This window comes from Psammomys obesus, unplaced genomic scaffold (assembly GCF_907164565.1).
Source record: "Psammomys obesus unplaced genomic scaffold, mPsaObe1.curated_primary_1811, whole genome shotgun sequence".
In the NCBI taxonomy this organism is placed as follows: domain Eukaryota; kingdom Metazoa; phylum Chordata; class Mammalia; order Rodentia; family Muridae; genus Psammomys; species Psammomys obesus.
This window is the reverse complement of record NW_026596057.1, coordinates 13,616,404-13,643,658: the sequence shown is the minus strand read 5'-3', so window position 1 is coordinate 13,643,658 and position 27,255 is coordinate 13,616,404. Positions and strand designations below refer to the sequence as shown.

Sequence of the window (27,255 nt, the reverse complement as noted above, 5' to 3'; positions counted from 1 at the left end):
AATTTAAATTTAAGAATTTCATACGTGAGTGTTGTATTTATATCATTTCCACTTCTCCCTCTCCCTTCCAACTCTTCCCACGTCCCCACCTCCCTATCCAATTTGTGACCTCTTCAATTACTGTTACATGCATGTGTATATTAATACAACCTGCTGAGTTCATCTGGCATTGCTCACGTATCAATCTATCTAGGGCTCACTGCTTGGGCTTAGAAAACCCATCATAGGGCTGGTCCCTAGAAAAGACTGATCCTCTCTCAGCAGCCATCAGTGGCCTACTGTAGCTCTTCACCTTGGGGTGAATGGAGCCTTCTGGGCTGTCCCCTTCATGCTGATGTATCAACTGCTGTTGTCTATGTGCAGGTCTTGTTTTGGTGACCGTTATTTTTGAGACGTCTGTGGACATGACACAATTGTAAATGCTGACAAGCTTACCTGCTGGCCAACCTCTCTGCTTTTCCTCTGATACACTCTTTTTCAGTGTCAACAGAGAACCTGCTCTGGTCTGCTCTACAGAAATGACATCCGAAGCCGCGTTCAACACTTCAAACATAGAGAGGAATCCATACTGCATGTACTGAAATGATCGTCCGAAACGCTTGGCAAACGCCTTTTCAAAGTCAGAAAGGAGAACAGGAGACAAGGCCAGAAGGTCTTTCAACTCACTCTTCACAACTGCTGGAAGTATGGGGGGCACTCTTCCACGGTAAGGCACCCGGCTGGAGCAGATGCCGGTTCTCCCCTTCTGCATGGAGTTTCGGACCTTGTGGTTCCTCCTCTGCTTTGCGACTAAGCTTGCTATTCCTTTGGTGGATTCATCTGGAATGGCTGAGGAGATACGGGGGTTGGTAATCACTTTCAGGTAAAAAACACACTCCATTCATCCGTTCTATCTGCAATTACACTGACATTTTTTTTTTTTTTAACTCTACAGGGAACTGTTTATGGCAGCATAACACAAAGCTCTCGGTGCCACCATTTTTTTACATTTTGACCAATGGCTTCCTAACTCCTAACTCCTCAAGAAGATGTGCTGTTACTGCTAATTGGTGAAGTTTTAAGGCTCTTGAGATGAACAAATTTGCCTACAGTGGCATTTCTGTGCCTCGTGAAATTTAAAATGAGCTGTAATCTGAAATTGTGCAAATGTCTTATTTTGTGAATACCCATTCTTCTAGAGAATGGGAGTTTTAGGGGTCATTTTGTTTTTGCTCTCACTTCGCCCACAACCTCAAAGGCACCTATGACTACCACCCCGGTTAAGATCCGCTGCCCTGGGACACGGGATAACCGCAGAACGGGTACAATTCTGTACTGAGTGGTAGGCTTTAGTTATAACGAGTATAAACCTACCTTTCAGTATCACAGTACCATCCCCGCAGGGGCATACACTAACCACATCCGGCATATCCAACACCAGTTCCATAGTGGACCGGTACCCAAGGATTCGGAGGGGTAGATGGTTGCCAACCATCAGAAGGTATTCCTTTTCCAGCTGCTGTGGGGTCAACCCATCTTTAGTGGAAATAAGAAGTGACCTTATCTCTTTCCTCAGGCAGTCCTGTATACGCTCTTGTTCAGACATTGTGCTATAAAACAAAACAAACAAACAAACCCTTTAACGATCAGCCATGGAATATAACAACTCGGATGTGAGGTTTACAGGCGTAAGGCTGAAGCAATACCGTGAGGGTATTCCAAGTATTCACAAGCCCTCCTTGCCGTGGTCACTACAAACCCCAAAGCTCGGCTTGTAGGGATGAGCGCTCCCAAACTAGCCTCGGGCTGCTCTCAAGTCCCAGCTGGGCCTGGCTGGTTAGGAAGATCTCGAGCTCTTTAGGGGGTGCCATTCATTCCCCAAGGCAGCTCAGTATCAGCTGGGCTCTGGGCCACTCTTTGGGAACCAAGGGTGTTAGGCCTCGGTGCAAGGGGCGACGCGGAGAAGCCCGAACCGACCGCAGGCCGCCCCATCTCCTCGCTCCTCTTGGACGGCGACGGGAGTGTGTGTATGGGGGGTGGGGTCCCCTCCTTCGGACCGGCGCCCCTCACCGCCCCAGCTGGCCCTCCCGTGCCGAGGGCCCGCCGCTACCTCGGCTGCGGCTCGCCGGCCTCGCTCCCCGCCGCACCCGCGCTGCCGTTGCGCGCCGCCCAAGTCCGGGGCGCTCCGGGAGGGCCGCGGAGGAGCCGGGCTGGCGACGGCGTCGCGCGCCTGCGCACCGCGGCCCGTCGAGTCCCGTGCGCCGGGTTCCACGCGAGGGGGGCGCGGCCGGTGTGACGGTTAGCGGAGCCCCCCGGGCGGGTGCGGCCGAGGCTGCTCTCCCTTCCGGGACGCCGCTGCGCGCCGCCGCGCCCACCTCCTCCGGGAGCCGCGGCCTCCCCGCGTCCGCACCCGCACACCTGCCTGTGTGCCCGCCCGGGCCGTCCCGCCCCCAGGCACCTGCGGGAGGCGGGAGCCGCGGCGGACGCACCTGCTGAGCAGGCTAAGCCCGGACCAACGCTCTCCACCCCGCCTCCGAAGACGCCAACACGTGCTCGGGCCGAGGGTCTGCGATTATTTGGGGGGGGGGAGGATTAAGGGCGACCTGGTTCTGACTTGAGAATTACTGCTGAGCTGGATGCGACTTTGACGCCTAGAAGAGAGAGAAGGATGGAGGGAGGGAGGAATGGTGGAATGAGTGAAGGACTCTCCAGATGCAATGCAGAGAAGTGGGAGACTAAAGAGGATGATTTTATTTGGATATATTTGTTGGATTTGCAGAATAAACTACATTGGCAAGAGTCCTCAAAAACTAGCAAGTAGAAATGCGTGGTATGAAAACTTTTCCTTAACAATAGGCAATCGTAAATGGACTGGACAAACGAAAAGATTGTCAAAGGGTTCCGATGAAGAGACCGGAAGCCGGGTGAGGTGATGCATACCTGTTGAGCCTAGCGCCTGGGAAGCGGAGAGAGAAAAAGCCCTAGTTGGAGACCCTGCTGGATTGCATAAGAACAGAATCCAAGTGAACAAAATGTTTCATCAATGAACGAGGAATATTAAACAATCTCTTAAAAACAGAAACTAGAGAAGATTTATATATTCGGTTTATAGCCAAGCAGTGATAAGTAAACAGAAAAGAAAATTCTAAGATGAAAAAATGGGCCCATATATTGCAACATTTCAATGACGAAGTTTTAGAAGCAACATATCTTCATATTTTAAAGGTCCATTGAGTCCTCAGACTAACTAAAAACCTTCTAAGAAAAAGCCTAGGAGAAAAGGAATCAAGAGATTTTAGCTATCTATAAAACAGTGGAAATTAGACGGCCATTCAAGCAAAATCTACCCAGCTGAATCTGGTATCCCTGTAAGCCAACATCAAAAGAGTAGAGTTAAAGTGTTTTCATAAAAGGCTCAGAAAACATATCGCTGAATGACTCCTACAAAAAGCTTCGCATCCCAGATTCTCCTAGCCAATAACCAGAGATAACAAAAGGTAACTTACTGAGTACCCGGTATTCTGTAAAGATTAATTCTATTCCTACTCACGGAGAACGGGTCTTACGCAGTTCAGGCTGGCCTCAAACTTAATGAGATTCTCCTGCCTCTACCAAGGACTGAGACCACAGGTGCGGCTTTGATCCAGATAAGACAGTGATTCATGGATAATATCCTAGTTCTCATCTCTGTTGCTGTGACTAGAGTATCCTGACCAAAAACCAACCAGGGTCAAAGGGTTTATTGTAGCTTACAATTCCAGTTACAATCCCTTACTGGGGAAGTCAGTGAAGGAAAATCAATGCAGCTTGTAACATCTGCAGTCAAGAGCAGAGAGAAAATACATGTTTAAATGGTAACTAATTTTATTTGTATATGGTCCAGAGCTCAAGCCCAAGTGCCATCCACATTCAGGATGGGTCATCCCAGGTCAACTAACCAAATTTAAGACAGTAGCCCACAGGCCAACCTGATCTAGACAGTACTTCATTGAGATTCTCTTTCTACATGATTCTAGGCTGCGTGAAGTTGGTTAACTATCAGGTAGCAGAAACAAAATTTGAATCTTGAAAAGGTTATTGGAGAGAGGAGCGCAGAGGACACGCACAGGACGAAGTCGCTGCGCTGCGCTGCGTTGCATCCTCTGGAATGTAACTGGGAACAGCGTGGGAACCATCTCATTGGTTCTTTTCCCTGTGGTGATACCGCTGCAGATCTCCAGGGTAACTGCTTCCAGTGCACTTGCTTCCAGACCACTTCATGTTTTCTATCACAAAATGCCTTGCTCCAGGATTGAATATGCCAATGTGGAAATTCCCACTGCTAAAGTTACTTATTCCAGCAATTTACTTGACAACTAAGACTCATAACTAGATGATAAATTCAGTTCCCCTATCTTGATACAAAGGTGAACCTGGACCAAAATGCCATTTATCTCCTAAGCCATATAAACTGATGTCATACAGCGAGTGCAATAATTATGAATTTTGGAACTGGCAAATGGTGGTCACTGCAAGTTTGAGTATTTTCTTTTCTGTAGAAAAGCTGTCTGTAAGAGTTGTCAAGGTCTTTGCGGAAAGCCGGAGGTGTATGTTTGCCATTGTTGTGAGACGATCTTTTCTTGAGGAGATGCCACACACACGTTTACTCGACCCAGATAGGCAGCCACCACAGACCAGAGTGCAGACACCAGCAAAGCCAACTTGCTGAACCCTTGAGTTTCTTTGGGGGTTACTTCCAGGAAGATGGATGAGGTGATACAGGAATAGAAATCACTCAAAGACGGCTGCATCACCAAGGCCAGCCCCACCGTGGGTGACAGGCAGCTCACAGAAGCTGGGAACCTGGAGCACACTGCGCATCCTGGAGGCAGCCCAACGGGTTATACTGTACTTCCCAAGTGACTCCGTTGGTTCAGGCAGCTGGTATGGTGTCAGTCCTCTTCACAGCCTGGCTGAGCAAGGTCTAAGATGGACTCTCAGTCTTTATTGCCTACTCTGACAGGTGGGAGTGTGGGTGTGATGAATTTGATCAATTTCAGGGACTTCCTTGAAGCTATTTGAGTTGTTTACCTTCCTGTTTAAAGAGCTTCCAGGCAAGATAGAAGGTTTCAATCTTAGAGGAATTCATGTAAAGGCTGTGGATCTGGAATCTGGAGTTGGTGCTTAGAAGAGGGTAAAAAGTCTTACCTTTGCAAGACGTGAGAAGTGTCTATTCTAAAAACATGAAGCCTGTTTTACTAGTGTGTTTTTGTTGCTACACACTAGTCTCAGTGGATGTAGAGTTCATTTCTTGGGTCCTACAATTGAGGTCACCAGACAGCTCCGTAGCTCAGGCCACCTCTTGCTTTCTTTCCCTATTACCGTGTCCAATAGCCTGTTTGTTGTCTGGTAATTAACCTCCTCCATCTGGTATCCTCCCCGCACTGCTTGCAATCTGGGAGTGAATCTCAACTGCAGCTGCTCCTACAAGCATTCTTGCCTTAAGAACGTCAACGTCAGTAAAAGTTTCTGGAGTTTTTTTTTTTTTTGTCTGGTTGGTTTTTTTGTTTTGACAGTGTTGGGGATTGAAACAAGGGCTTCTGTACGTGCTAAGCAAACAGTACTCTGAGCTACAATCTCGGCCTTGGATGACATTTTGAAGAGAATAGAAGAAGCCCATGCTTAACTCAGTACATTATTCCTGCTTCCCAAGCTTTTGAACATTAATGCCTAGTTTGGGCCACTCGATACTGAGGTTCAAGATTGTTGACAGTTACCCCAGGACTTTGACATCTGTTGTAGACATCTTAACCTAGTATTACCCTACCACCTGAAGACAACTAAAAATCTAAATATATATATACCTCAGCTCCACCCCAGGCCTTTGCATTGGCCTTCCCATATCTTTCCTTCAGGTCTCTGTGTAAATGTGTGTTGGACTGGAGGTGCTTTTTTCCATTCCTCATTCTAGTCCCAAAGCACCTGTAGGACCACAATCTTACTCTTTGGTTATCACTATACAATTCTGTGTTTCCATCTCTTTATAGACTCTTATTATATAAAATTATGCTCTGATGCTTTTTATCCTGAATAGAAAGGAAGAGCAAGCCAGGAAGGGGGAAAAACCTTCTCTTGACCTATATCTCTTTCTTGCTTCTTATTTGTAGCCAAATCCTTGAATAACAATCCACATTAGCCTTTTTTTTTTTTTTTTTTTTTTTTTACCTTTTCCTCCACAATTCACCACTTAGTATAAAGTATTCTGCCTTTTGTTCATCCAGGGACAAGCTTAAAAAATGCAGTCTTGGGCTGGAGAGATGGCTTCAGAAGTTAATGAGCATTGGCTGTTCTTCCAAAGGTCCTGAGTTCAATTCCCAGCAACCACATGGTGGCTCACAACCATCTATAATGAGATCTGGTGTTCTTTTCTGGCCTGCAAGCACACATGCAGGCAGAACACTGTATAAATAATAAAATGCAGTGGTGTCAAATGCCTTTAAAATCGTCTGATTTTCTTTCTTCTGGAGTATTTTCTAAATTTACACCATCCCCTTTCCAAAGCCTTGGACCATCTTTGATCCTCGATTCCCTAGACCCCGCTGTTCTCCCACAGTTGGTCAACCTGACATCTGAAAATTGAGAAAGTCAAACAACACATCTTTGTAGCTGCCAGGTCCCAAAGGGTAGCATTTGAACTTTCATCTAGTGCCAATAAATTGTTTCTGTTCCATGAAATAATCTGCATAGATACATGTCCACCCCTTCGTTTACGTGGATGTCAAATGTGAAGGCACTAACCAGCAGTAAGTGTGGCATCGTACACTCAGGCTCTGTGATCTCGACACACAAGGCAAGAGTGTCCCCTTCTCCTCCTTGCCCTATTCTTATAGACAGCAGTCTCAACAAATGCAAACGAGGAGTGAAGTATTAAACGCTTATGGCTATACTGAATAGTTTCAGCTGAGGTATGAGCAACATTTTTAATTAAAAAGGAATCTGAAAGAAAGCATCAGCCTCACTGTAATAGTAGCTGACTAGCAGGACTCACTGCTCACTCTGCGCTGCCCTCCCCAACTCCTCCACTGTCCAGAACGCTGAACCAGCCATTTTATCGTGAACCTTCATGCATTTTTCAGATTTCATCATTTGGAACCCCATCCAATGTGTAAGCAGGCACTTATGTTGCTTTAGATATGGAGAAGAAAATCATACTCCTTTTCTCTCTGTGAACCAAAGACAGCTACAGAAGTGTGTGTGTGTGTGTGTGTGTGTGTGTGTGTGTGTGTGTTCTAGGTGGGAAATATCGAGCCAGAATTTTTAAATACTTGCCCTCTCATGTAGCTTATGTAAGAATCATTGTCAAGAGCCACATGGATGTCAAGGCAATTAAGAACAGGGCTGCTGTTCCAGGTTCAAGGACCAAGGTTCAATTCCCAGTATTCACACGGTGATTTACAGCCGTCTGTAACTTCTGTTCCAGGGGATCTAATGCCCTTTTCTGGCCTCTACAGGCACCAGACATGCACAACGCACACAGATATACATGCAGGCAAAAAACTCATGCATAAAATAACTTTTAAAAAATAATTTAAAACCCAGGGTCAAATTTTTACTTAATTTCAGGTTACTTGGTTACTAAATAGTTATTGTATTCCTGTGGCTGTCTGGGACATATGAGAGAAAACAATACTTTTCAAGATCAATATAAACTGATCTTCAGGTTCTCATCACTAAAGTTTCCTAAAAGTTTTTGAGAGAAAAAGGTATGTGTGAAATATTGAAAACTAAAGAATAAATAAACATTTCTATCGGCATGGGTTCTAACTATGGAAATAAAATGGTGAACTTTGCTTTAAAAGTTATCTAGACACACTTCTGTTCCAGACAGAAACGGAGGAATACAAGAGAACTAGAGGGTCAGGTTCCCCCAGAAAAGGTGAGGCAGCTCCTGGCTCTGCATTCGGAAGCAGCTTAGCCGGTGAACTTTGAAAACGCTGAACCCCAGCCTTCAAGAAAGCATGGGAACAGGACCTGCGAGAGAAAAGCGACCCTTTCTAACACAGAAATCAAAGCAGATCCTCTGGTACCACGCGTCCTGTTTCCTAATGTTAAGCCACCGAAGCAGAGCTGCCTCCCCTCCCTAGTCCGCGGGCCTGGCGGGTGGACTGGCACCGGGACTCTCCCACCTAGGTCCTCCTAGAGCTCCGCACCCGATCTTGGCGGTCCCTGGGCGAGATCTCTGCCGTTGGGTTGAGGGTGGGAAGGGCCGTCTCAGGCCCCGCCCTTCGCACCTCCCTCCCGCAGCAAGGTCCTTGGGGTCCTGGGGTAGCTCCGCGGGTGCTCAGAAAGCTGGGGCGGCGACTGTGTCAGCCGCGGGCTCCGGGGCTCTCCCGCTGCGCTGAGGATGGACAGCAGGGCGCGGAGCTCTTCGAGGGAGGCGCAGCGGCGGGGTGGCAGGTCCTCCTCTAGGGAGGACAAGCGGGCGAAGGCCGAGAGGGGCAGCAGAGGCCGCGTGCGCCGGGAGGCTGGGTCAGAGCGGCGGAGCGCCGACCGGACGGGGACCCGGGGGGAGCCCCGAGCTCCCGCCGCCACCGTAGTGGACGTGGACGAGGTTCGGGGCTCCGGTGAAGAGGGCACCGAAGTGGTGGCGCTGCTGGAGAGCGAGCGACCAGAGGAAGGTATGGAGGGCAGATCCGACCAGAGGAGGGGTGTGGGGAGCAGGTGAGAGATGCGATCCGAGTGCAGTGAGTTGCCCCATTGTGGCAAAGCCAGACTGCGGCAGCGATTCCAGTTTCCGGGGAAAGACGTGAATTAGCGAGTGGTGGAGAGCAGAGTGCATCAGGTGGAATACAAACAGTAACATCAGCTTAATCGTTTGTCCCTAGCTGCCAGTGGAGTTGGGGGAGAGAGAGAGAGTGGTCCAGGACTGGCTCCAGCCAACGTGCAAAGAAAGGAACCAGTGCTGGCTTTTGTGGACACACACCTATGGACACTTAATATGATGCTCTGAGCATCAACTGTGTGCCTCCTCTTCCCTCATCGCCTATCAGACTTAAGTCTAAGAGTATTTTAACCTTTCTTTGGAATGGCTTCTTCCGATCCATTCTTCCCCCCACCCCCATAAAGGCAAAGGCAGTGGAGCTAGTCGAAGAGCCAAACACTTGCCCGCAGGGTGACCACAGAAAGAATTCTTATCGACCATGTGACCACAAAATGTGCTTCTTGCGGTAGATGTGAATAAAATAAGCCTTCCAACGCACTCTGCACAATCTCCGCTAAATCCTCGAAAGCTGAAAGAACACCACTCACTACAGGAAGGGATATAGAGGGCTTCCTTTTACCTCCTGGGGTGCCTTCACTCTTAGGGAGAAACATATCTACTTCCAAACTTCTTCATAACAAATGTAAGAAAAAAATCATTACTGCCAAATTAAAGGCGAGCAGATGTTTGAGGAAAGCAAGGACCAACATGCTACACTGCTGTCTGCTAGCTACGTGGAGAATTAACATTTCCTAGTTACCAGCAGTGCAGTGTGTGCTGGATCATAGTACGCCACTATTTGTGGAAGCCTCCTGCAATTGGGCTATAATGTAGATGGTCTGTGCTGCTCATGCTTTTTGCCTGAGAACCCCTGGTCCTTAGGAGAGGTTCTTGGGTTCAGTGCTACAGAGATAAAAATTAGTGTGTGCCAGATCAGTGTGCCAGCAGGGAAGTAGGCAAGCGAGGCAGCCCCATTTCTGGAGTCCTTTCTATGGCAAGCGCACACTGGGTGCTTTGTTTTATTTAGTTACACATCACAGATGAGAGATGATGCTTTGAAAAATTAAATAGTGTGCTTGCACTGGGCACAGCTTTCTAGAGGAGCAATTAATAGGGGTTGGAGAGGTCGGCTTAGATGGTGGTCTGGGTAATGCTAGAGAGGCAGAAAAGCAGGTTCCCAGTCCAAACAGAGGGACACCTTACCTGTGCCAACTCCTGAAAGACTACGTGTTCTCTGAAGAGTCTTTGGCATTGAGTTGAAGCATCATGAATGTGGAGTGCCACCGTTCCATTATCACCTTTTTTACTGAGACAAGCTAATGTTAGGCCAAATAGGTGATTCCCAAAGACTGCAGAACATCTTACTCCAGCAAAGGGACTCTGATGGAAGAAAGTCAGACATGGCAGTGCCAGGAACTTGTAGGCACTTCACACCTTAAAACCTGAGACCTGCCAGGCACGAGCTGGCATCTTCATGTGTGGATGCCGCTTTACCCTTGTACTGGCTATATCAGATGTAGCTCATGGACAGGCTGTTATGAGATAGTAATCAGTTAACATCCCCTTATATAGGTGAGGAAAGTAGGTGTAAAGAGGTTCTTGCCCTGCTTAAAAGTCAGCTGTGGACATAAATGATGGAAGTAGAACTGGAGCCAACTGGTCTCCCTGGCCTCCTGGTCCCCCAGTTCCCCTTGCTGGTTTATTCCACCTTCTGTCTGCCCACACAATCCTTCACATGGACAATTGACCTGGGAACTCTGATCATTCTGATGTCTGGCTCATCCCAATTTTTCCAGAAATGTCTCCAACTGTTCTGACTCTGATACTAAGCACTAGACTGACAAATACTGCTGGACAAATATGGTGATGCTTCAACGTAATCGTTTCCCTAGGTGTCAAGGCCTCTGGGTTAGGGGCCTGTGAGTGGCTTCTTGTCCTTGCCTCCCTGCTCTTCATCGTCATAACTTTCCCTTTCTCCATCTGGTTCTGCATCAAGGTGAGTTCCTACACAAACCCAAGAGGTGATTTTTCTGTTGTCTCTCATAGACCAAGCTGTCGGTCTGTGTTTGATGCCTGCCTTCCAGGAGAGCTCTGCTTCCTTCAAGACCCGGCTCAGTGTAACCATGTAATTCACCCTCCCAGCCCGCTACCCCCTGCCCTGTGCTCCTCCAGTATTTACTCTGCTTTCACTTTTACACTTCCTACATGCATAGTATTGGTGGTCTTCTCACCCGGCTAGGACAATATGTTAGCAAATCGTGTGTGTGTGTCTGTCTATGTCTGTCTGTCTAAGGACAGGGACACACACACCTATTAGACTGAGACACACACACCTATTAGACTGAGAGAGCCTTCAGAAGCTTCTTCTAGTTTGTCCATGTCCAGTGACACAAAGGGCATCCCAGATCAGACCATCTACTTTGACACTACAGGGAATTGTACCCGGCAGCTTCTCCAGACCAGGAGAGAAAAATATCTTTGGTCCCCAAGTGTTTTACACATACTAACCCCAGAAGAAAATGAAGACCTGGGCACACTCAGGAAGCACATGCTGAGATGAAATTTGAAGCTCAGGGGACTGAGAGGAGAAAGAACAAGACCAGGCAGGGGACATCTTTAATAACATAGTTTGGCACTTCAGATAGAAGAAGTGGGAGAATTGGACAGAAAGAACCCCAGACTGTGTGTGGTGCAGCTCTCAAATAGCCACAGCCTGATTAAAAGGGAACCCTAAAGCAAAGTTCGCTTCAAAGGAGTCCCACGGTGGGCAGGAATGGTCAGGCCCCCACAGCCCTGCCAGCCATTGTTCTACACTGGCTAAAGCTGCCAGCGAAGAGTGAGGCTGTGGATGGACACTTAGAGGTGCAATCAGGGCTGTTGCTTGTCCTAGTCCTCACATCATCCAGGGGCTTTCCCAACCCCTTCTCCTCCTCTTCCCACCAGACTGCATTGGATTGTATCACATGGTATTTTTTCATCTATTGAAATTTTTTATGTATTGTCTGGTCTTTATTCTTTACTGATTGGATGTATTATCATTTGTTCATTCTAGGATGTTTTAAAAAACTCCAGCTTGGGGGTCTGTGGTGATAGTTCAGTTGGTAAAGTGCTTGCTGCCTAAGCTCGCAGACCTGAGATTGATGCGTGGAAAAAAGGAGGGGGGGGGGCACATACTGCACACTTGTAAATTCTCCCTAGCACTAGGAAGGCGCCTAGTTAGGTTTTCTATTGCTGTGATGAAACACTATGACCAAAAGCAAATTGGGGAGGAAAGAGTTTACTCCCACTTGGGCTTCCATATTATGGTGTATCTTTGAAGGCAGTCAGGACAGTAACTCAAACAGGGCGGCAACCTGAGGCAGGATCTAACGCAGGGGCAGTGGAGGGGTGCTGCTTACTGGTTTGCTCCTGTGGCCTGCTGAGCCTGGCTTTCTTACAGCCCCCAGGACCCCCAGCCTGGCGGGGGGGTCACTGCTCACACTGACAAATCATCAATCAAGAAAATGGAGCACAGGCTTGTGCATGGGCCAATATGGTAAGGGCATTTTTTTCAGTTGGAGTTTCTTCTCAAATGATTCTGGCTTATGTCAGTGGCTATAAAACTAGCCAGCCCAGGGGATGAAGATGGTGGGGCTCTCTCATGGACTAGCCTAGCTTGGTGAGCTCCAGGCCAAAGAGAAACTCTAATAAAAACAAGGTAGATAGTGACTGAAAAACCTCAAGCAAGATTGTCCTTTGTTGTCTGACCTCCACAGTCAATTATTCCTGCACGCACGCACACACACACACACACACACACACACACACACACACACACACCCTCCCTCACCCTCACTTGGTCATAAGGTAAAATCTACTGGATTTAGGTGACTGGCTTTGTTTAAGATGGGGGTTTTTTTGCACCTGTACTCAAAAGGGAGATAGTTGTATAGTTTTCTTATATCTGTGATTTTTCTTCATGAATCATAGTTAGATTAGCCTCAGAGAATATATTGCTATTTTCCTCATGTTTTTGGAAGAATTTGTGAAAATTTTTTAGTCATTAGGGATCAAATCCAAGCCTGTAGGTCTTAGGAAAGTACTTTTCCACCAACCTCCCACCCCAGCCACAGTGTGATGTTTTATATGCATATATATTTGAAAATATTACCATAATCACACTAACATAGGCAGCACTGTATTTAAGATTTTTGTGAGGCAAAATACTTCAGACCAATTGATTCTCTTAGTAAATTTCAAATGTAGCATTATGCTATACAAATACAATCCAGTCACCACATCATCCACTAGATCCCAGGATTCACGCATCTGCTGGAGGAGCCTTTCCCCTTTGCTCAGCATCTCTCATGCTCCCTCACCCCCAGCTTCTGATAACCACCATCATGCTCTTGTCTCCAGTGAGGTCAACATTTTCAGATTCCACATAAAGTGGGAATGTGCAGTGTTGGTTCTTTCTCTGTCTGGCTCATTTCACTTAACATCGTCTCTCCTTTTTCTTTAAGGCTAAATAACATCTCCAGTGTGTCCCTTTCTTTGGTGTGTGTGTGTGTGTGTGTGTGTGTGTGTGTGTGTGTGTGTGTGTGTTTAAAAATGTCTGGGGGGGCTCCACTTTTCTGAGGAGAAGGGGTAAGAGGGACGAGAGTGGGAGGGTGGGACCAGGTGGCGAGGAGGGAGGGGGGTGTGATTGGGATGTAAATGAATAAACAAGTTTAATAAATAAAAACAAAATTGTCTAGTGATGAGCAGGTTGATTCCTATCTTGGCCATTGTTATAATGCTGCAGTGAATGTGCAGCTGTGTATCTCTTCAAAGACACTGACTTCCGTACCAGCTCTTGGAGGCAGAGGCAGGAGGATCTCTGTGAGTTCAATACCATTGTGGTCTATATAGCAAGTTCCAGACCAGCCAGGACTACATAGTGAGACCCTGTCTCAAGGACTGACCTCCTTTACTTTGTGTGTGTTCTGATGTAGGATTTCTTTGTTTGCTCTTTAGAAATACTCGTATTGTTTTCCATAATGAGGGACCAGTTTACATTCCTGGCAGCAGTGTACAAGGTCCTGTATTGTAGGAAGTTCACAATAACTTAGTATTTGAATATCTTCAGATTTTCATCTTCTTGAGTTTGAGTAGTTTGTATCCCTCTAAGCTAATTTGTTGGCATACAATGGTTTCCTAGCACAGTTTCATTAACACAGTCAATGTTTTGTTTCACTAGTGTCTACACTTACTGTGTGTGTATTTTAGAACATTAAACGTTAATAGATCTGTTCTCTGTGAGTGAGGAGGGAGCTGGGGGACCGCTTCCCCTCGGTGTATGACCTCAGGTGTCCTCACCGTCCACCTGGGACGGACCTCTTGTTGCTTGGCTGTGCACATCAGGCTAGCCAGCTTCCTGGGATTCATGTGTCCCTCCCCCCAGCTCGCTGTAGGCTCACTTGGGTTGTGATGTGCACGATCATGTCTAGCTTTCCATGGGTCTACAGATTCAAACTCAGGTCCTTGCTACACTGTGCAGAAAGCGCTTTCCCCGTTGGGCAGTCTCTGCAGCTTCTACCCCCCCCCCTTTGGAGACAAAGTCAGTGTAGCACTGGCTATCCTGGAACATGCTATGTGGACCACACAAGGGGTCCTCCTGCCTCTGCCTCCCACAGGTGCTGAGATACTAGGTATGAATCCCCATACCTGGGCTTGTTCTTAGTTCTCAAAAGAGTTTGTTTTATTTTGTTTTTTGAACTTAATATGTTCTGGAACTTATGTAGACCAGGCTGGTCTCGAACTCACAATGATCTGCCTGCCACTGCTTCTGCCTCTCAAGTGCTGGGATTAAAGGTATGCACCACCATACCTGGCTAACAAAAGATTTCTGTAACCTAGAATCATTCTCATGCAAACGTCTTTTGAGGCCTTTTTTTTTTTTTTCCTTTGAAATCATTTGAAAGTACTGCATTTCCCTTTAGGTTGTACAAGAGTATGAAAGAGTAATTATATTCCGACTGGGACATCTGCTTCCTGGAAGAGCCAAAGGTCCTGGTAAGAATTGCCTAACATGCTTTTGAAATTTTTATCCCACCCCCAAAGTTAATGATTTCTTTAATCCACACATAGTTATTATCTATATATTTGATTATATGAAGTTATTTGATTTAATATATCTGTATTTCAATGTTAATTATAGGTTGCCATGAATTCCTCAGAAAGCATTACTAATAGATCACAGGTGGCCAAGAGGAAGGACCAGTGGAAAGACCCCCACCCTAGGGCTATCCTAGGGGGAACTGCAAGTCAGCTAAGGATTGGTCTGAGTACAGTGTGTGTATAGTCAGAATCCTTCTCAGAGAAAATCTGAGCTAGTTGATCAGATTAAATCATGGAGGTCAAGCAAAATCCAGCATCTGATAACAAATGTTTTCAGTTGGCAGAAGAGGCCTAGACTGAATCCTTCTAGCATTGCAGACAGTGAACTATCAGGGACCAGAGGAATAAGGCGTGCTCTCTGCTTGCTAGGACCTGAAGCTCCAGAGGTTGTCTAACCAGACTCAAGGCATATAGATAGAAGAATGGTGAGTCTGCGGAGTCTAGTAGTTTAGATTTAGAGATATAAGACATCCAAGAAGACAGAAGAAAGAGTGAAATCCCACTGTACGAATACTGAGAAGGTCTGAGTTCTCAGCCATGCCTGCAAGAACAAGTTAAAAATGGAGACCAGTCTAGGAGACATATCAGAGATTCAAGATTTAGAATCCAATATACAAGTCCACATAATATAGAACCAGACTCTAGAGTTCCAGGATATATTACATCTTGCCAATGGCCCTGGTTTTCAGGAACCATCTCTGTTGGGACAAGAAAAGGTTCTTGCTGGCTGCTCCCACACACATCCTTGGCACTATGAGGTGGCGCTAGTTTCCACAAAGTTGTGGCTCTTGAAGGGCCCCTGTCTTAGTCACTGTTCTATTGCTGTGAATAGACACCATTACCAAGGCAACTCTCATAAAAGACAGCATTTAGTTGGAGGCTTGATTACAGTTTTAGAGGCTTAGTCTGTTATCATCATGGTGGGGAGCATGGTAGCATGCAGGCAGATACTGGAGCAGTAGCTAAGAGTCACATCCTGAACTATAGGCAGAGAGAGAGAGAGGCTGACAGACTGAGCGGGTCTTGACATGGACTTTTGAAACCTCAAAGCCCACCCCCAGTGACACATTTCTAATCTTTTCAAATAGTGCCACTCCCCAGTGACTAAGCATTCAAATATATGAGCCTAGGGGACCATTCTTATACAAACCACCATAGTCCTAAGTCATCTAAGGGGCTTTAGGAACCGTTCAGCTAACCAGTCTATAGGTACTGAATATTTAGCACGTGTGCTACCTGGGGTAAAGGACTAACTAGCCAACACAAAGCTGCTGTCTGGTGATCCTGGGACTCACATTTTCAGAAGTAACACACAGAGGTTGTCAGCTCTAAGTCAGTGCACCAGTCATTCACAGACTAAAGCAGTTTTACACTGTACCTAAAAGGCTCTAAGACACATCAAGGTTAACATTCATGCACACACTTACAGAGCTTGAGTCTAGTGGAGAGACAGATCTATGAGATGATGGGATAGTCAATATGAGGCCCAAAGTGGCCAGGTGGTCTGGTTTTCTGGAATAATCTCTCTTTATACCTGATATGCTCAACTTAGTTTTAGTAATGTACCCTGCCTTTGCCTTCAAAAGCGTCCCCAGTTGAATAATGAGTTCCATGACAGTACTGCAGGTACAGTGATGCTACTCAGTGGTCTGTGGGTGGTAGAAGTGCAGCCTCACTCTGAAGAGACAATCTCTAGCAGTCTTCAGACCTGCTGTTCACCTGTTTCTTTGCTCACAACCTCTTATAGGCTTGTTCTTTTTTTTGCCCTGCCTGGATACCTACCACAAGGTTGACCTCCGTCTTCAGACCTTGGAGATACCTTTCCATGAGGTAAGCTACATATATACATATATACATATACATATACATATACACATATAGTTGCGTTCTATTGACATTTCCATGGTCTACCATCCAACTCAATCCCAAGGCAAAGTGACTATGCTCAAAAGTAGGAAAGAAGAGAAGCAGACTTAAAAGCATAATCATCAAAGTAGATAATCAACAGAGTAAAAGGTAGTTTGTGTAATGGAAAAACATATTTTCAAATCATTTATAAGATTTTAATATATAGGCTATAGAAGAGTTCATTCAGGTCAACAAAAACAACAAAAGCCATAACCTAATTTTAAAAATGGACAAAGGAATTTATAATAGTTAATCTGTGTATTAACTAGGCTAGGCTAGACCTCTGCTATTTGGCCTATACTTAGTTAAACAAACCTGAATGTTTTTATGCAGGTATTTGGGGCATTAGATTAATATTTAAAAACTAGCAAACTTTTAATAAAGCAGTTTATCCTTGGTAATGTGGGTGAGATTCATTCAATTAGTTAGACCTTTTAAAGAAATGTCTTTGGCTTGAGGGGGAAGAAGTTTTCTTCTAGAGGCAATATAAATGCTTTCCTCAGTCTCCAGACTCAAAATTTTGGCCTTATCAACTTCCATAATCTCATGACCTGATCCTTTAAAAATAATCTAGCTCTATGCACACTCACTCTCTCTCTCTCTCTCTCTCTCTCTCACACACACACACACACAACACATACACACACACACACACAGTACTGGTTTCATTGTTCTGGAGAACACAGACTAACACGGGCTAAATTAGACATCTTTCTGAAGAATGTATATGAAAAACTTGAAGATACCCACATGGCCAATGAACACATTAAAATATGCTCAACATCACTAATCATTAGGGATATGCAAATCATTTTACCCCTATTAGGAAGGCTGCCATTAAGAATATATAACAGGGGCTGGAGAGATAGCTCAGCCATGAAAGGATAGGCTCACAACCAAAAGGAAAATATGACAGAGGGGGAAGAGAAGGTGACAAATACTGAAGAGAACATGGAGAAACTGGAATCCATCCGCTGCAGGCGGGATGTTAGATGGTGCCGGCACGCAGGTGGGATGAATGGTGGTGCCACACTGTAGGACGCAGTCACCCAGCAAGATGACTTCTCCAAAACTTAAAAATAAAATTTCTATAAGCTACAAGTTTCCAAGAATTGAAAAGATCTTGAGAAATTATTTTTTCTCCATGTTCATAGTAAGAAAAAGTAGAAACAGGGACAGGAGAGATGACTTAATAGAACACCTGCTACTCTTACAGAGGACCAGAGTTCAGCTCCTAGCACCTGAGCTGCCCATAACTCCAGCTCCCAGTGATCCAGTGCACTCTCTGGCCTCTGTGGGCCCCCACATACATGTGACATACACTCACAGAGAAACACACTCATTCACACAGATACACATAGACACACAGATACACTCACACCGATATACATACACAGACACAAAAACACACAGAGAGACATACACACACTCACACAGATACACATGCACATAAAAATAAAAACAAATCTTTTAAAAGTAGAAGCAGGAATTGGAGAGAGCAATGACTACTCTTCCAGAGAACCCAGGTTCAATTGCCAGCACCTACAGGATGGCTTAAAACCATGTTACTCTAGTTCAAGGAAATCTAACACCCACTTCTGACCTCCAAGGGCACTCTACATAAGTGGTATATACACATACATGTAGAAAAAATACCCATGCATATCCAATAATAAATTTTAAAGATTAAAAGAAATGTCAAAAGAAAATGTAACTAGAAGCAGCCAGATGTCCACTGATAGCCGAGTAGATGATCACAGTGTGGTATGTATCCTACAGTTAGATACTGTTCATCCTTTAAGAGGAAATAAATTCTGACATATTTTATATAACATGGATGAACCTTGGGACATTGTGCTAAGCGGGAATGTCAATCACAAAATCCAAGTAGTCTTGCGATCTGCATCCAGTAAGTACCTAGAGTAGCCCATCCACACAGACAGAAAGGATGCTGGTTACTGGGGCTCTGGGAGAGTGGGTGGGCAATGATGATTTGATTTCACTTTTGTGAGATAAATAGCATCCTAGAGGTTGATTGAATCACTAAACTCTACACTAAGGGTGGTATTTATATTGACTGAATTTAGACTAGAGGTAGCATATTTTATGTTATACATTTTACCACAATTTAAAAATTTGGAAAATGCAAAGCAAAGGCAACATCCCTATTTCTCTACCAGAGACAAGGGTTTAAAAGCCTTTTCCAAGTGCCTCCCACCTTGTACAAAATTCTTTCCCATTCTTTCTTTTGGTAAATGTAAATGGTTTCCCTTCAAAATGCTTACTTTTCCTCCTTACCTCTTTCTCTTCCTCCAAGAGGCAAGCATTGTTCTGACTCTTTAGCATGCTCGATAAAATCTTCATGCATTAAAAAAAAAATTAATTTTGAATAAAGAATCAGTCTCCTGTTACTCTTTCGTTTTCCCCTACTATAACTTTACTCCTAGAAATACATTTAGTTTCTCTCCCACATAGGAAGGAATCCAGCCTGCATTCAAACTTTTCTTCCATTTAGGTGGTAACGAAAGATATGTTTATAATGGAGATAGATGCTGTCTGCTACTACCGCATGGAAAACGCCTCTCTTCTTCTAAGCAGTCTTGCTCATGTGTCCAAAGCCATCCAGTTCCTGGTGCAAACCACCATGAAGCGCCTCCTGGCGCATAGATCCCTCACTGAAATTCTTCTGGAAAGAAAGAGCATTGCCCAAGATGTAAAGGTACCATGATGAGTGTAATAATGAATTGGTCATTTGTTAAATTTGCCATGTGCAAGGCATTTGGCCATTCAAGATGTTATTCATTGGGGAGCAGTCAGTCAGTAACATCATTAGCTTGGGAGACAGATTTTGCTTTCCCCCCTTCCCTAAGGTCACTCCCCAGTGACCTTCAGCACACTGTGAAATATCAGCATGGTATTTGAAGTCGCCATAGGTGGGAAGGGTAGGGCTGGTGGGGGTGAGCAGGATGGTTGATGACAATGTACTGAGATGAGGAGGCATGGTTCCCAGGTACTGAATCTAGCTGGGGAGATAAGCATAGTGTGCCCAAAGGTGAGTAATGGTAAATCCAAGTAAGACTTTAAGAGACCAGATATCATGCACCCTTTCATGATTGACTACCCAATTGTTCATGCTTATAGATTTGGATTAGAGGAGGGAATGAAAGTAGAAACTGCCGCTGGAGAAATAGCTCGGGGGTCAAAGTGCTTGATGTGCAAGTATGAGGCCGTGAGTCTGGACCCCAGCACACATGTAAAGAGCCGGTGTGACAGTGCCGCCCAGCATGGGAAGGCAGAGCCAGGGAGATCTGGGGGCTCTCTGGTCAAATAGTCTAGTCAGCTCATGGGTTTCCAGTTCAATGGGAGACCCTAGCTCAGGAAATAAGGTGGAGAAAAATAGAGAAAGACACTCACCTTAGGCTTTCGAACTCTCAAACGTGGGCGCGCGCACATGCACACACACACACCTCAAAATGAAAAAGGAAAATCCTTTCTAAGCAGTCCTGCTGCGTCCCCAGGCAGTTAGCTCTGCAGTCTTGTCCACAGCCTGGCTAGATGTCTCAGTTACCAACAAGAGCTTATTAAGACAGAGGGCAAAGCAGGATTGCAGGCAGCCGAGCAATCAGGTGGCAGTTACCACCAGGAACTCAGCCCAGCACAGAAGTCATGGGGACATCAAAAGTGGGTTGGGAGGTGCAATGGGGGAACGACAAGAACCAAACGCTCTGACCATGGCTATTTTGTAGAACCTGAGAAAACAAAATGGCAGTGTTCCAAGGTTTGTGGCAGGTCTGGGGTGTTGCTGAGACCTAGTATTCATATCTTGAGGACAAGTGAAGGAGCTGGAAAGACAGAGAAGCTGGAAAGGGAAAAAGATGAGAGGCATGCAGGAGCTCCTACACTGACATTTGAACAGCATGCTCCCCACTGTTCCCTTCAGCCTCTTCCTTGTCCATCCCTCTCCTCTGAGGGATAAAGGCCAGGCCACTGATGTCCAAGCTGCCTTCATTACATCACCTTCTCTTCTAGAGTCAAATCCTCCCCCAGATGAACACACTCATGATTATGTCCTTCAGGAACCTGTGATTTAAGCACATCCTAAAAATGCTCTGGGCAGCAGTCACAGTTCCTAGGGGACCATCTTTGGGGGCCATTATTCAGGACCCTATATCATCTCTAGATCCACAGTGACTATTTAAGAGCACTGTGAAAATTAAATATCTCTGTCCCAGACATGACATTGAAAAGTGGTGTCCTATGAAAGGACATGCTCCATGGACAGAACAGTGGCCCTGGCACACAGGAGGGCTTCTCCTACCTGGAGGAGGCAGGCCTCACCCTAATCTCAACTCTTTCCTCCATAGGTTGCCTTGGATTCAGTGACCTGTATTTGGGGGATCAAAGTGGAGAGGACTGAAATGTAGGTAGGAAAGTAACCAGCAAGAATTATATTTGAAAATATATCTCAAAAACTGTAGTCCCATGGATACTAGAGAAAAATGACCCAACATCTCATAGCCAAGATGCAATTCTACAACATCTAAGAAAACTGTCCTTGTGGTTTCCAATTATGCATTAAGAGGTCTTTTTACATAAAGCTTAGCATTTTTATCATGTTTTGGCATTAGCTTAGTGGGTTTAGCCTCAAGTGTCTAACTTCACATTTCCATCGCCCTCCAAAACCCACAAGCAAGAACCCCCAGTCCCTTCACCTCAGCCCTAAGCTCTCTTTCAGTGGGTGTGCCCATTTTCTGGGCATTTCACAGACATGGAATCACAGAATAAAGGCTTTTCTGCCTGGTTTTCTTTCACTTAGCCTAATTTTTCAAGGTTCATCCATGGGGTAGTATGCATCAGTATTTCATTACATTTTACAAGTCAAATAATACTCCATTGTATGATGACATAAAATTTTGTCGTTACATTCCTTAATGTAAAAACAACTTTGGGGCTGTTAATGAAAAGTGCTATAATGAAATTTTTTTAATTCTGAATACTAGAATTGTTCTTATTTGTTCATTCTTCTCCTCAAAATCAGTTTTCTTTTATACTTAGATGGATAATTCTGATCTTTGTTTTTAGTTGTATGGATCTTCAAAGTTGTTTTTCATTATTAAAATTCAACAGCTTGGAGCTACACGAAATTTTAAGTGAGAAAAAATGAGAACAGATTGTGAACATAAAATATGGCCCACAGTGTTAGAATATCACAGCCCCATGCAGCCTCCACGTAGCTATACCTGCACTTATGGCGCTGGCCCCAGATGTGGTCTTCCCTGCTTATATTCCACCTCAGAACTGTAAAACAGCTCTATCTGCCCATCCAGAATTTGCTGTTCAGAGCTGGAGAGATGCCTCAGTGGTTTAGAGAACTGTCTGTTTTTCCAGAAGGCCTGGGTTCAATTCTCAGCACCCACCAGTCAGCTCACAACTGTCTGTAACTCCAGTTATCTTCTTCTGGCCTCCATGGCTAATAGGCATGTATGTTGTGCACAGACATACATGTAGGCAAAATACCCACATACATAGAATATGTAGGTTCTATTTGTGAAACAACAGTAGACAAAGGCAAGTCTGTGAGAACGCTGTGGCTGCTAAGGTCATGGCACACATCTGTGTAACTGTCTTCTTTCTCAGTAAGGATGTGAGGCTGCCGGCTGGGCTTCAGCACTCTCTGGCTGTGGAAGCTGAGGCACAGAGACAGGCCAAAGTACGGGTGAGCCATTCCTGAGCACTTCATCCTCCTGGCCAAACCCTTGAAGAGCATCTGGGAACCCAGGGGTCCACATCGGTCCAGGAACTGAGCAGAATCCCGCTGTGTCCTCACCACTGTTGACAGTGTGTTCACAGGACTCACCTCAGCCACTCCCCAAAGTTCCTGCTAACATGCCCACTCCTCTTCTGCTTTTACCCTCCCTCCTTGAAATCATCCCACACCATCCTTCCCCTCCTGTGTTGCATTTTCCGTAGATAACCGAGGCCCTGACATCCTGAGGATAATAAAAGGATGGAGGGAGGCAGATTCCTCTCAAATAACTGAGTGGGTGAAGAAAAAGACTCAAATCACACAGAATGAGCAACAACAAAAACTCTTAAGGAAGGAGGGAGTGAGGAGGCCTTTGAGGCGCAGTTGCATCTAGGTCTCTGAATCAGTTGTCTGTGGCCAACATTAGGTAGCATCTGTGAGATGGGGGCCAAGAGCCTTCTTTTCTGAACTTTTTGACCAAGGTAGGACTCTAACCAACTTGTCCTCCATTTGGCAAGCAAAATCCTCCTAAGTTTTTGAGCCCACCATACATATATTAACAGTATCCCTAAGCTCCATCTATACTGTCATGACCTATAACTAAATCCACCTTACATTTTGATTGCTAGTTTAATCTGTTTGCCCATGCCTCATAATCTGTCAGGGAGAGGCTGAGTGTAATGCCCCAAGTTTAACCATGCCTGCCCCTGAGTAGACGTGTGGAGCTTGCTTTCTGGGCCACACCGAACGACAAGCACTTAAAGCCCTCATGAAATGAAGAAGCATGATCACGTTGCTTTTCTTTGCATATGTTCTGTAGATGATCGCTGCAGAAGGGGAAAAGGCTGCTTCTGAGTCCCTGAGGATGGCAGCTGAGATTCTGTCGGGCACCCCGGCTGCTGTTCAGCTTCGATACCTGCACACTCTTCAGTCATTGTCCACAGAGAAGCCCTCCACTGTGGTTTTGCCTTTACCATTTGACATGCTAAACCTTCTGTCTCCTCCTAGCAGCAGAGCACAAGGAAGCATCAACTACCCAAATTCTTCCAAACCTGTTGAACCACTAAATCCCAAAAAGAAGGACTCTCCTATGTTATAGGGGTGAATTGGCAAAAAGCAATGCTAATCTGCCATATAAAGCCATATCCCTGAGTGAGGTATTCAGTCCTCCTTGCCCTTGTTTGGTTGCCAAATAGGATGACTTTTGAATGTATGATGTCACAAGATGGCCACATGGATAAGAACACAGTGAAATGACAATGGCAGAGAAGGTGTCTAACGACAGGTGGATTATCTCATAGTAACTGCAGGAAGGAGATTTAGAATTGTGAATCTACACGTGGTTCGATTTTGATTTCTCAAGACTTAGTTCAAATATCCTCCACTTCGTGTCACCTGGCTTCTTCAACAAGGGGTCTGCAGATCCTGCAGCCCCTCTGTGAACACCTACAGGCCTCTCTCCTTTCGGCATTCTTCCAGACTCCCACTAAGCACTACTGCTGGCTTGTAACTTTTCCAGCCTAAAATTCCAAACTCTCGCAAAATATATTGTCCAAAGGTGTAAAAGCCTCTTAGCCAGACTTGTCACGATAACAATCCCACTTCCTCAGAACCAGTTCTGTTCTAGTTTCATTTCTGTTTCATGATAAAAATGTTCCAGCAACAAGAAACTTAAAAGGAGAAAAAATTTATTTTAGCTCACATTTCCAGGTTATAGTCCATCACCGTAGGGAGTTAAGGCGGGATCTTGAAGCAACTTAGTCACAGCATATGTGGAAATGCAGGCAGGAACCTAAAACAACTGGTCACATCATAGTCAAGTGCGGAAAGAAATTACTACATGATGCTTAGTTGCTTGAGTTCAGCTCAGTTTATCTACTCCTCCAGTTCAGGGCTCCAGGTCGCCTACCATGGGCTGGGTCTTCCCACAGTGATTAACTTGAAACAATCCCTTACAGACATGCCCACAGGACAAACTACTGTCGATCATCCATCATCAATCTCTTCTGGGGTTATTCTAGGTTATTATATCAAGTTAGCAAACAAAACTGACCATCACATCGACATGGCAATGCCCTGTCTCCAAGCCAACAACAAATAAGTCACTTGTGCCAGCACTTGAAAAAGGAAAGCCTAGACCAGCGGTTCTCAACCTTCCTAATGCTCTGACCCTTTAGAGTTCCTAAATTTGCGGTGACCCCCAACCATAAAATTATTTTCATTGGTACTTTATAATTAACTTTGCTACTGTTATGGATCATAATATAAATATCTATATTTTCGGATGGTCTCAGGTGACCCCTGTGAAAGGAGTTGACAACTGCTGGCCTAGAGGATATAGATAAATGATTATTATATATGGTTACCTAATCCTAATGTCTTCTAACTTTGAGTCCTGCTTGTGTTCTGTTTATGAAATTTGTTCCAAGCACAGGCATAGTTGAGAAAATTTCAAATAAAGTACTAACTGCTTGTTGTCATGTACAATATATTTCAGTGTATACAACTGTGTGCTAGAGAATTCTCTTATTGGTAAGAAATTATTCTGATAACCAACCAGGGACAGGTGTCAGGATGTTATCCTTTATGTAATACAGATTTTATGGATATAAGAGTTACTACTGACAACAGAGAATGATAGAATAGATGTGGGCACTTTCATACTGTCTTGTAAAGGCACACCTGAATGCAATATTGTAGAAAATAATCGTCACATACATAGTATTTATAGCTTAGTTTACTAACTGCTAATGGTTTGTTCCCAGTTAGACACCCTTCATGGCCCAGGTGCTCCTTGGAGGAGAACACTGTTGATACCAACAGAAATTAACTTGACTTAGAGTTTCAAGAAGTGTATGAGCCCAAACCTACCGAATGAGGGGGAAATAAAAGGAATGATAACAAGAGAAACTTAGACATCAGTCACACATCTCAAAAATGTGGCTGACCTCCTGCCCTGAGTCTAGCATGACTGGCTGACTGCCTTTGTCCCCACCATCTCCACTTCTCCCTCTATAAGCTGTTGGAGATCAGACTGAAGATGGGTCTGAGGTATTAAACTGCTATCGTCTCAGATTGCTTGCTCTGTGAATAAAGTAGGATTTTATGATTCAGCTCTTGTTTCTGCATTGACTTCTGTGACAAGCAACATGAACCAACTTCCATTTCCCCTGGGAAATGGTGAATTATGGAAGGGAAGGGTAAGCCTAGCTGGAGGAAGTAGATAGATGAGGTCATGCCTTTGAAGGCTGTATTTTGTCAATGGTCCCTTCTAGTTACTCTCTGCCCCCTGCTTACCATGAGATGAGCGGTGTCTACCATATGCACCCCCACCATCACCACAATACTCTGCCTCACCTTGAGCCGAAATAGACCAGCCCGCCCTGAACTGAAACCAGGAGCCAACAAACTATCTTCCTGTTAAGTCATTTTCCTCAATTCTTTATCATAGCCACAGGACAGCCAATCAGTTTCTTCTCTGCTAGAGATGAGGTCACATGGCTATCTCTGCCCCTCTGACTGCCTTTACACATGTGGCCTCAACAGCTTGATGCCAGGCATGAACAACAAAGAGTTCCTCCTTCAACATTGCTTGAGAGACCTAAGAAAGTACAGCAAGGTCTGAAAGACTGTAAAACTTTCCACAAAACATCCGTCTTGCTAACTTTAGCTGTCAACTTTACATCCTAGAGTTAGCCAAGAAGGGAGTCTAAACTGAGGGGTTGCTCAGATCAGATTGGCCTGTGTGTATGTCTGGGGGTGGTGGTGGAATTGATGCTCAGTCACTGTGGGCAGCACTATTCCCTGGGTAGGGAGTACCTCCCTATATAAGAAAGCAAGCTACACATAAGTCAGTGAGCAAGCCAGCAAGCACCATTCCTCCATGGTTTCTCCTTCAAGCAAGAACTAGTTTCTGTCAGTGATGGACTCTGAAATGGAGTGTAAGCTAGAATTAGCCCTACTTCACCATCCCCTACTCAAGTTGATTTTGGTCAGTGTTTTATCACAACAGAAAGGAAACTAGAACAGAATCCTTGGTATAGCCATGATGGGGCCTTTGACCATGAGACAGATTTTCCATCTCTGGGGAATCTGGGACTTTGGCAGAATAAGGCAAAGATGAAAGAAACTGAAAGGAGTTTGTTTCATAGTAACACTGCAGTGTTGCAAGACAACAAGGTGGTAAGAATCATTACACCAGTGATCTTTCAAAGGTGCTTGGTCACTGTCTACTCCCAGCCCAGTTTTCAAAGATTTCAATTCCCTGAGCCCTCCCAAATCCTCCTGATAAATGAGTCTGCAAACATGGGTTTCTGTGGCCTACAACCAACTAATAAAGTTCTGGATGCCAAACATGCCATTGTAATCAGGTTAGCGGTAGACACAGCACCTTCTGCCTGGTGGTGTTGATAGGATCTGACACAATTGGAGGGACAAGCCTCTTGTATTCACAGATGAAATCTAGCAGTTCGCATGGGAATGCCCATTCATTCCTATGTGGTAGAAATTAAAAATTATTCCACAATCATGTAAAACTAAAAATCCCCCAGATTTGCCAGTGTCATCGAGGGATGTCTTTTGGAAACAGGAAAGCAGGGCTTTGACCAAGCAGGTGGAAGCTTTAGCGATGGCTGTCAGTTGGGTCATGAACACACCTGGCTGTCCGAAGGATTTAATATTTTCTTTCCTGTGAGCACAAAGTATTATTGATTCTGTCCAGTAGGCATAGGTAACTAAGCCTACT

The 27,255-nt window shown here is 45.1% G+C and overlaps 2 protein-coding genes across 5 annotated transcripts in view; one reads left to right on the top strand and one right to left on the bottom strand.

Annotated features, from left to right (window-relative positions):
• Positions 1 to 1,585, bottom strand: part of Tdrd5 (tudor domain containing 5) — a 60,070-nt gene extending 58,485 nt beyond the window's left edge. For all 3 annotated transcript variants that reach the window (XM_055624580.1, XM_055624581.1, XM_055624582.1), the window contains exons 1-2: positions 1,354 to 1,585; positions 436 to 828 (exon numbers count right to left, since the gene is read on the bottom strand). In XM_055624580.1, the coding sequence (XP_055480555.1) occupies positions 436 to 828; positions 1,354 to 1,585 (625 nt within the window). The remainder of the gene's footprint in view (positions 1 to 435; positions 829 to 1,353) is intronic.
• Positions 1,586 to 8,362: 6,777 nt separating this feature from the next.
• Nphs2 (NPHS2 stomatin family member, podocin) lies at positions 8,363 to 23,626 on the top strand. Of its 2 annotated transcripts, XM_055624622.1 has the most exons (8): positions 8,363 to 8,636; positions 10,612 to 10,715; positions 14,680 to 14,752; positions 16,605 to 16,687; positions 19,281 to 19,484; positions 21,130 to 21,185; positions 22,403 to 22,481; positions 23,332 to 23,626. In XM_055624622.1, the coding sequence occupies exons 1-8, from the start codon at positions 8,363 to 8,365 to the stop codon at positions 23,608 to 23,610; spliced, it is 1,152 nt and encodes a 383-aa protein (XP_055480597.1). In that variant the 3' UTR covers positions 23,611 to 23,626. The 2 variants fall into 2 exon arrangements, with proteins under 2 accessions (XP_055480597.1, XP_055480598.1); XM_055624623.1 differs by lacking the exon at positions 19,281 to 19,484.
• The last annotated feature ends 3,629 nt before the right edge of the window (positions 23,627 to 27,255 follow it).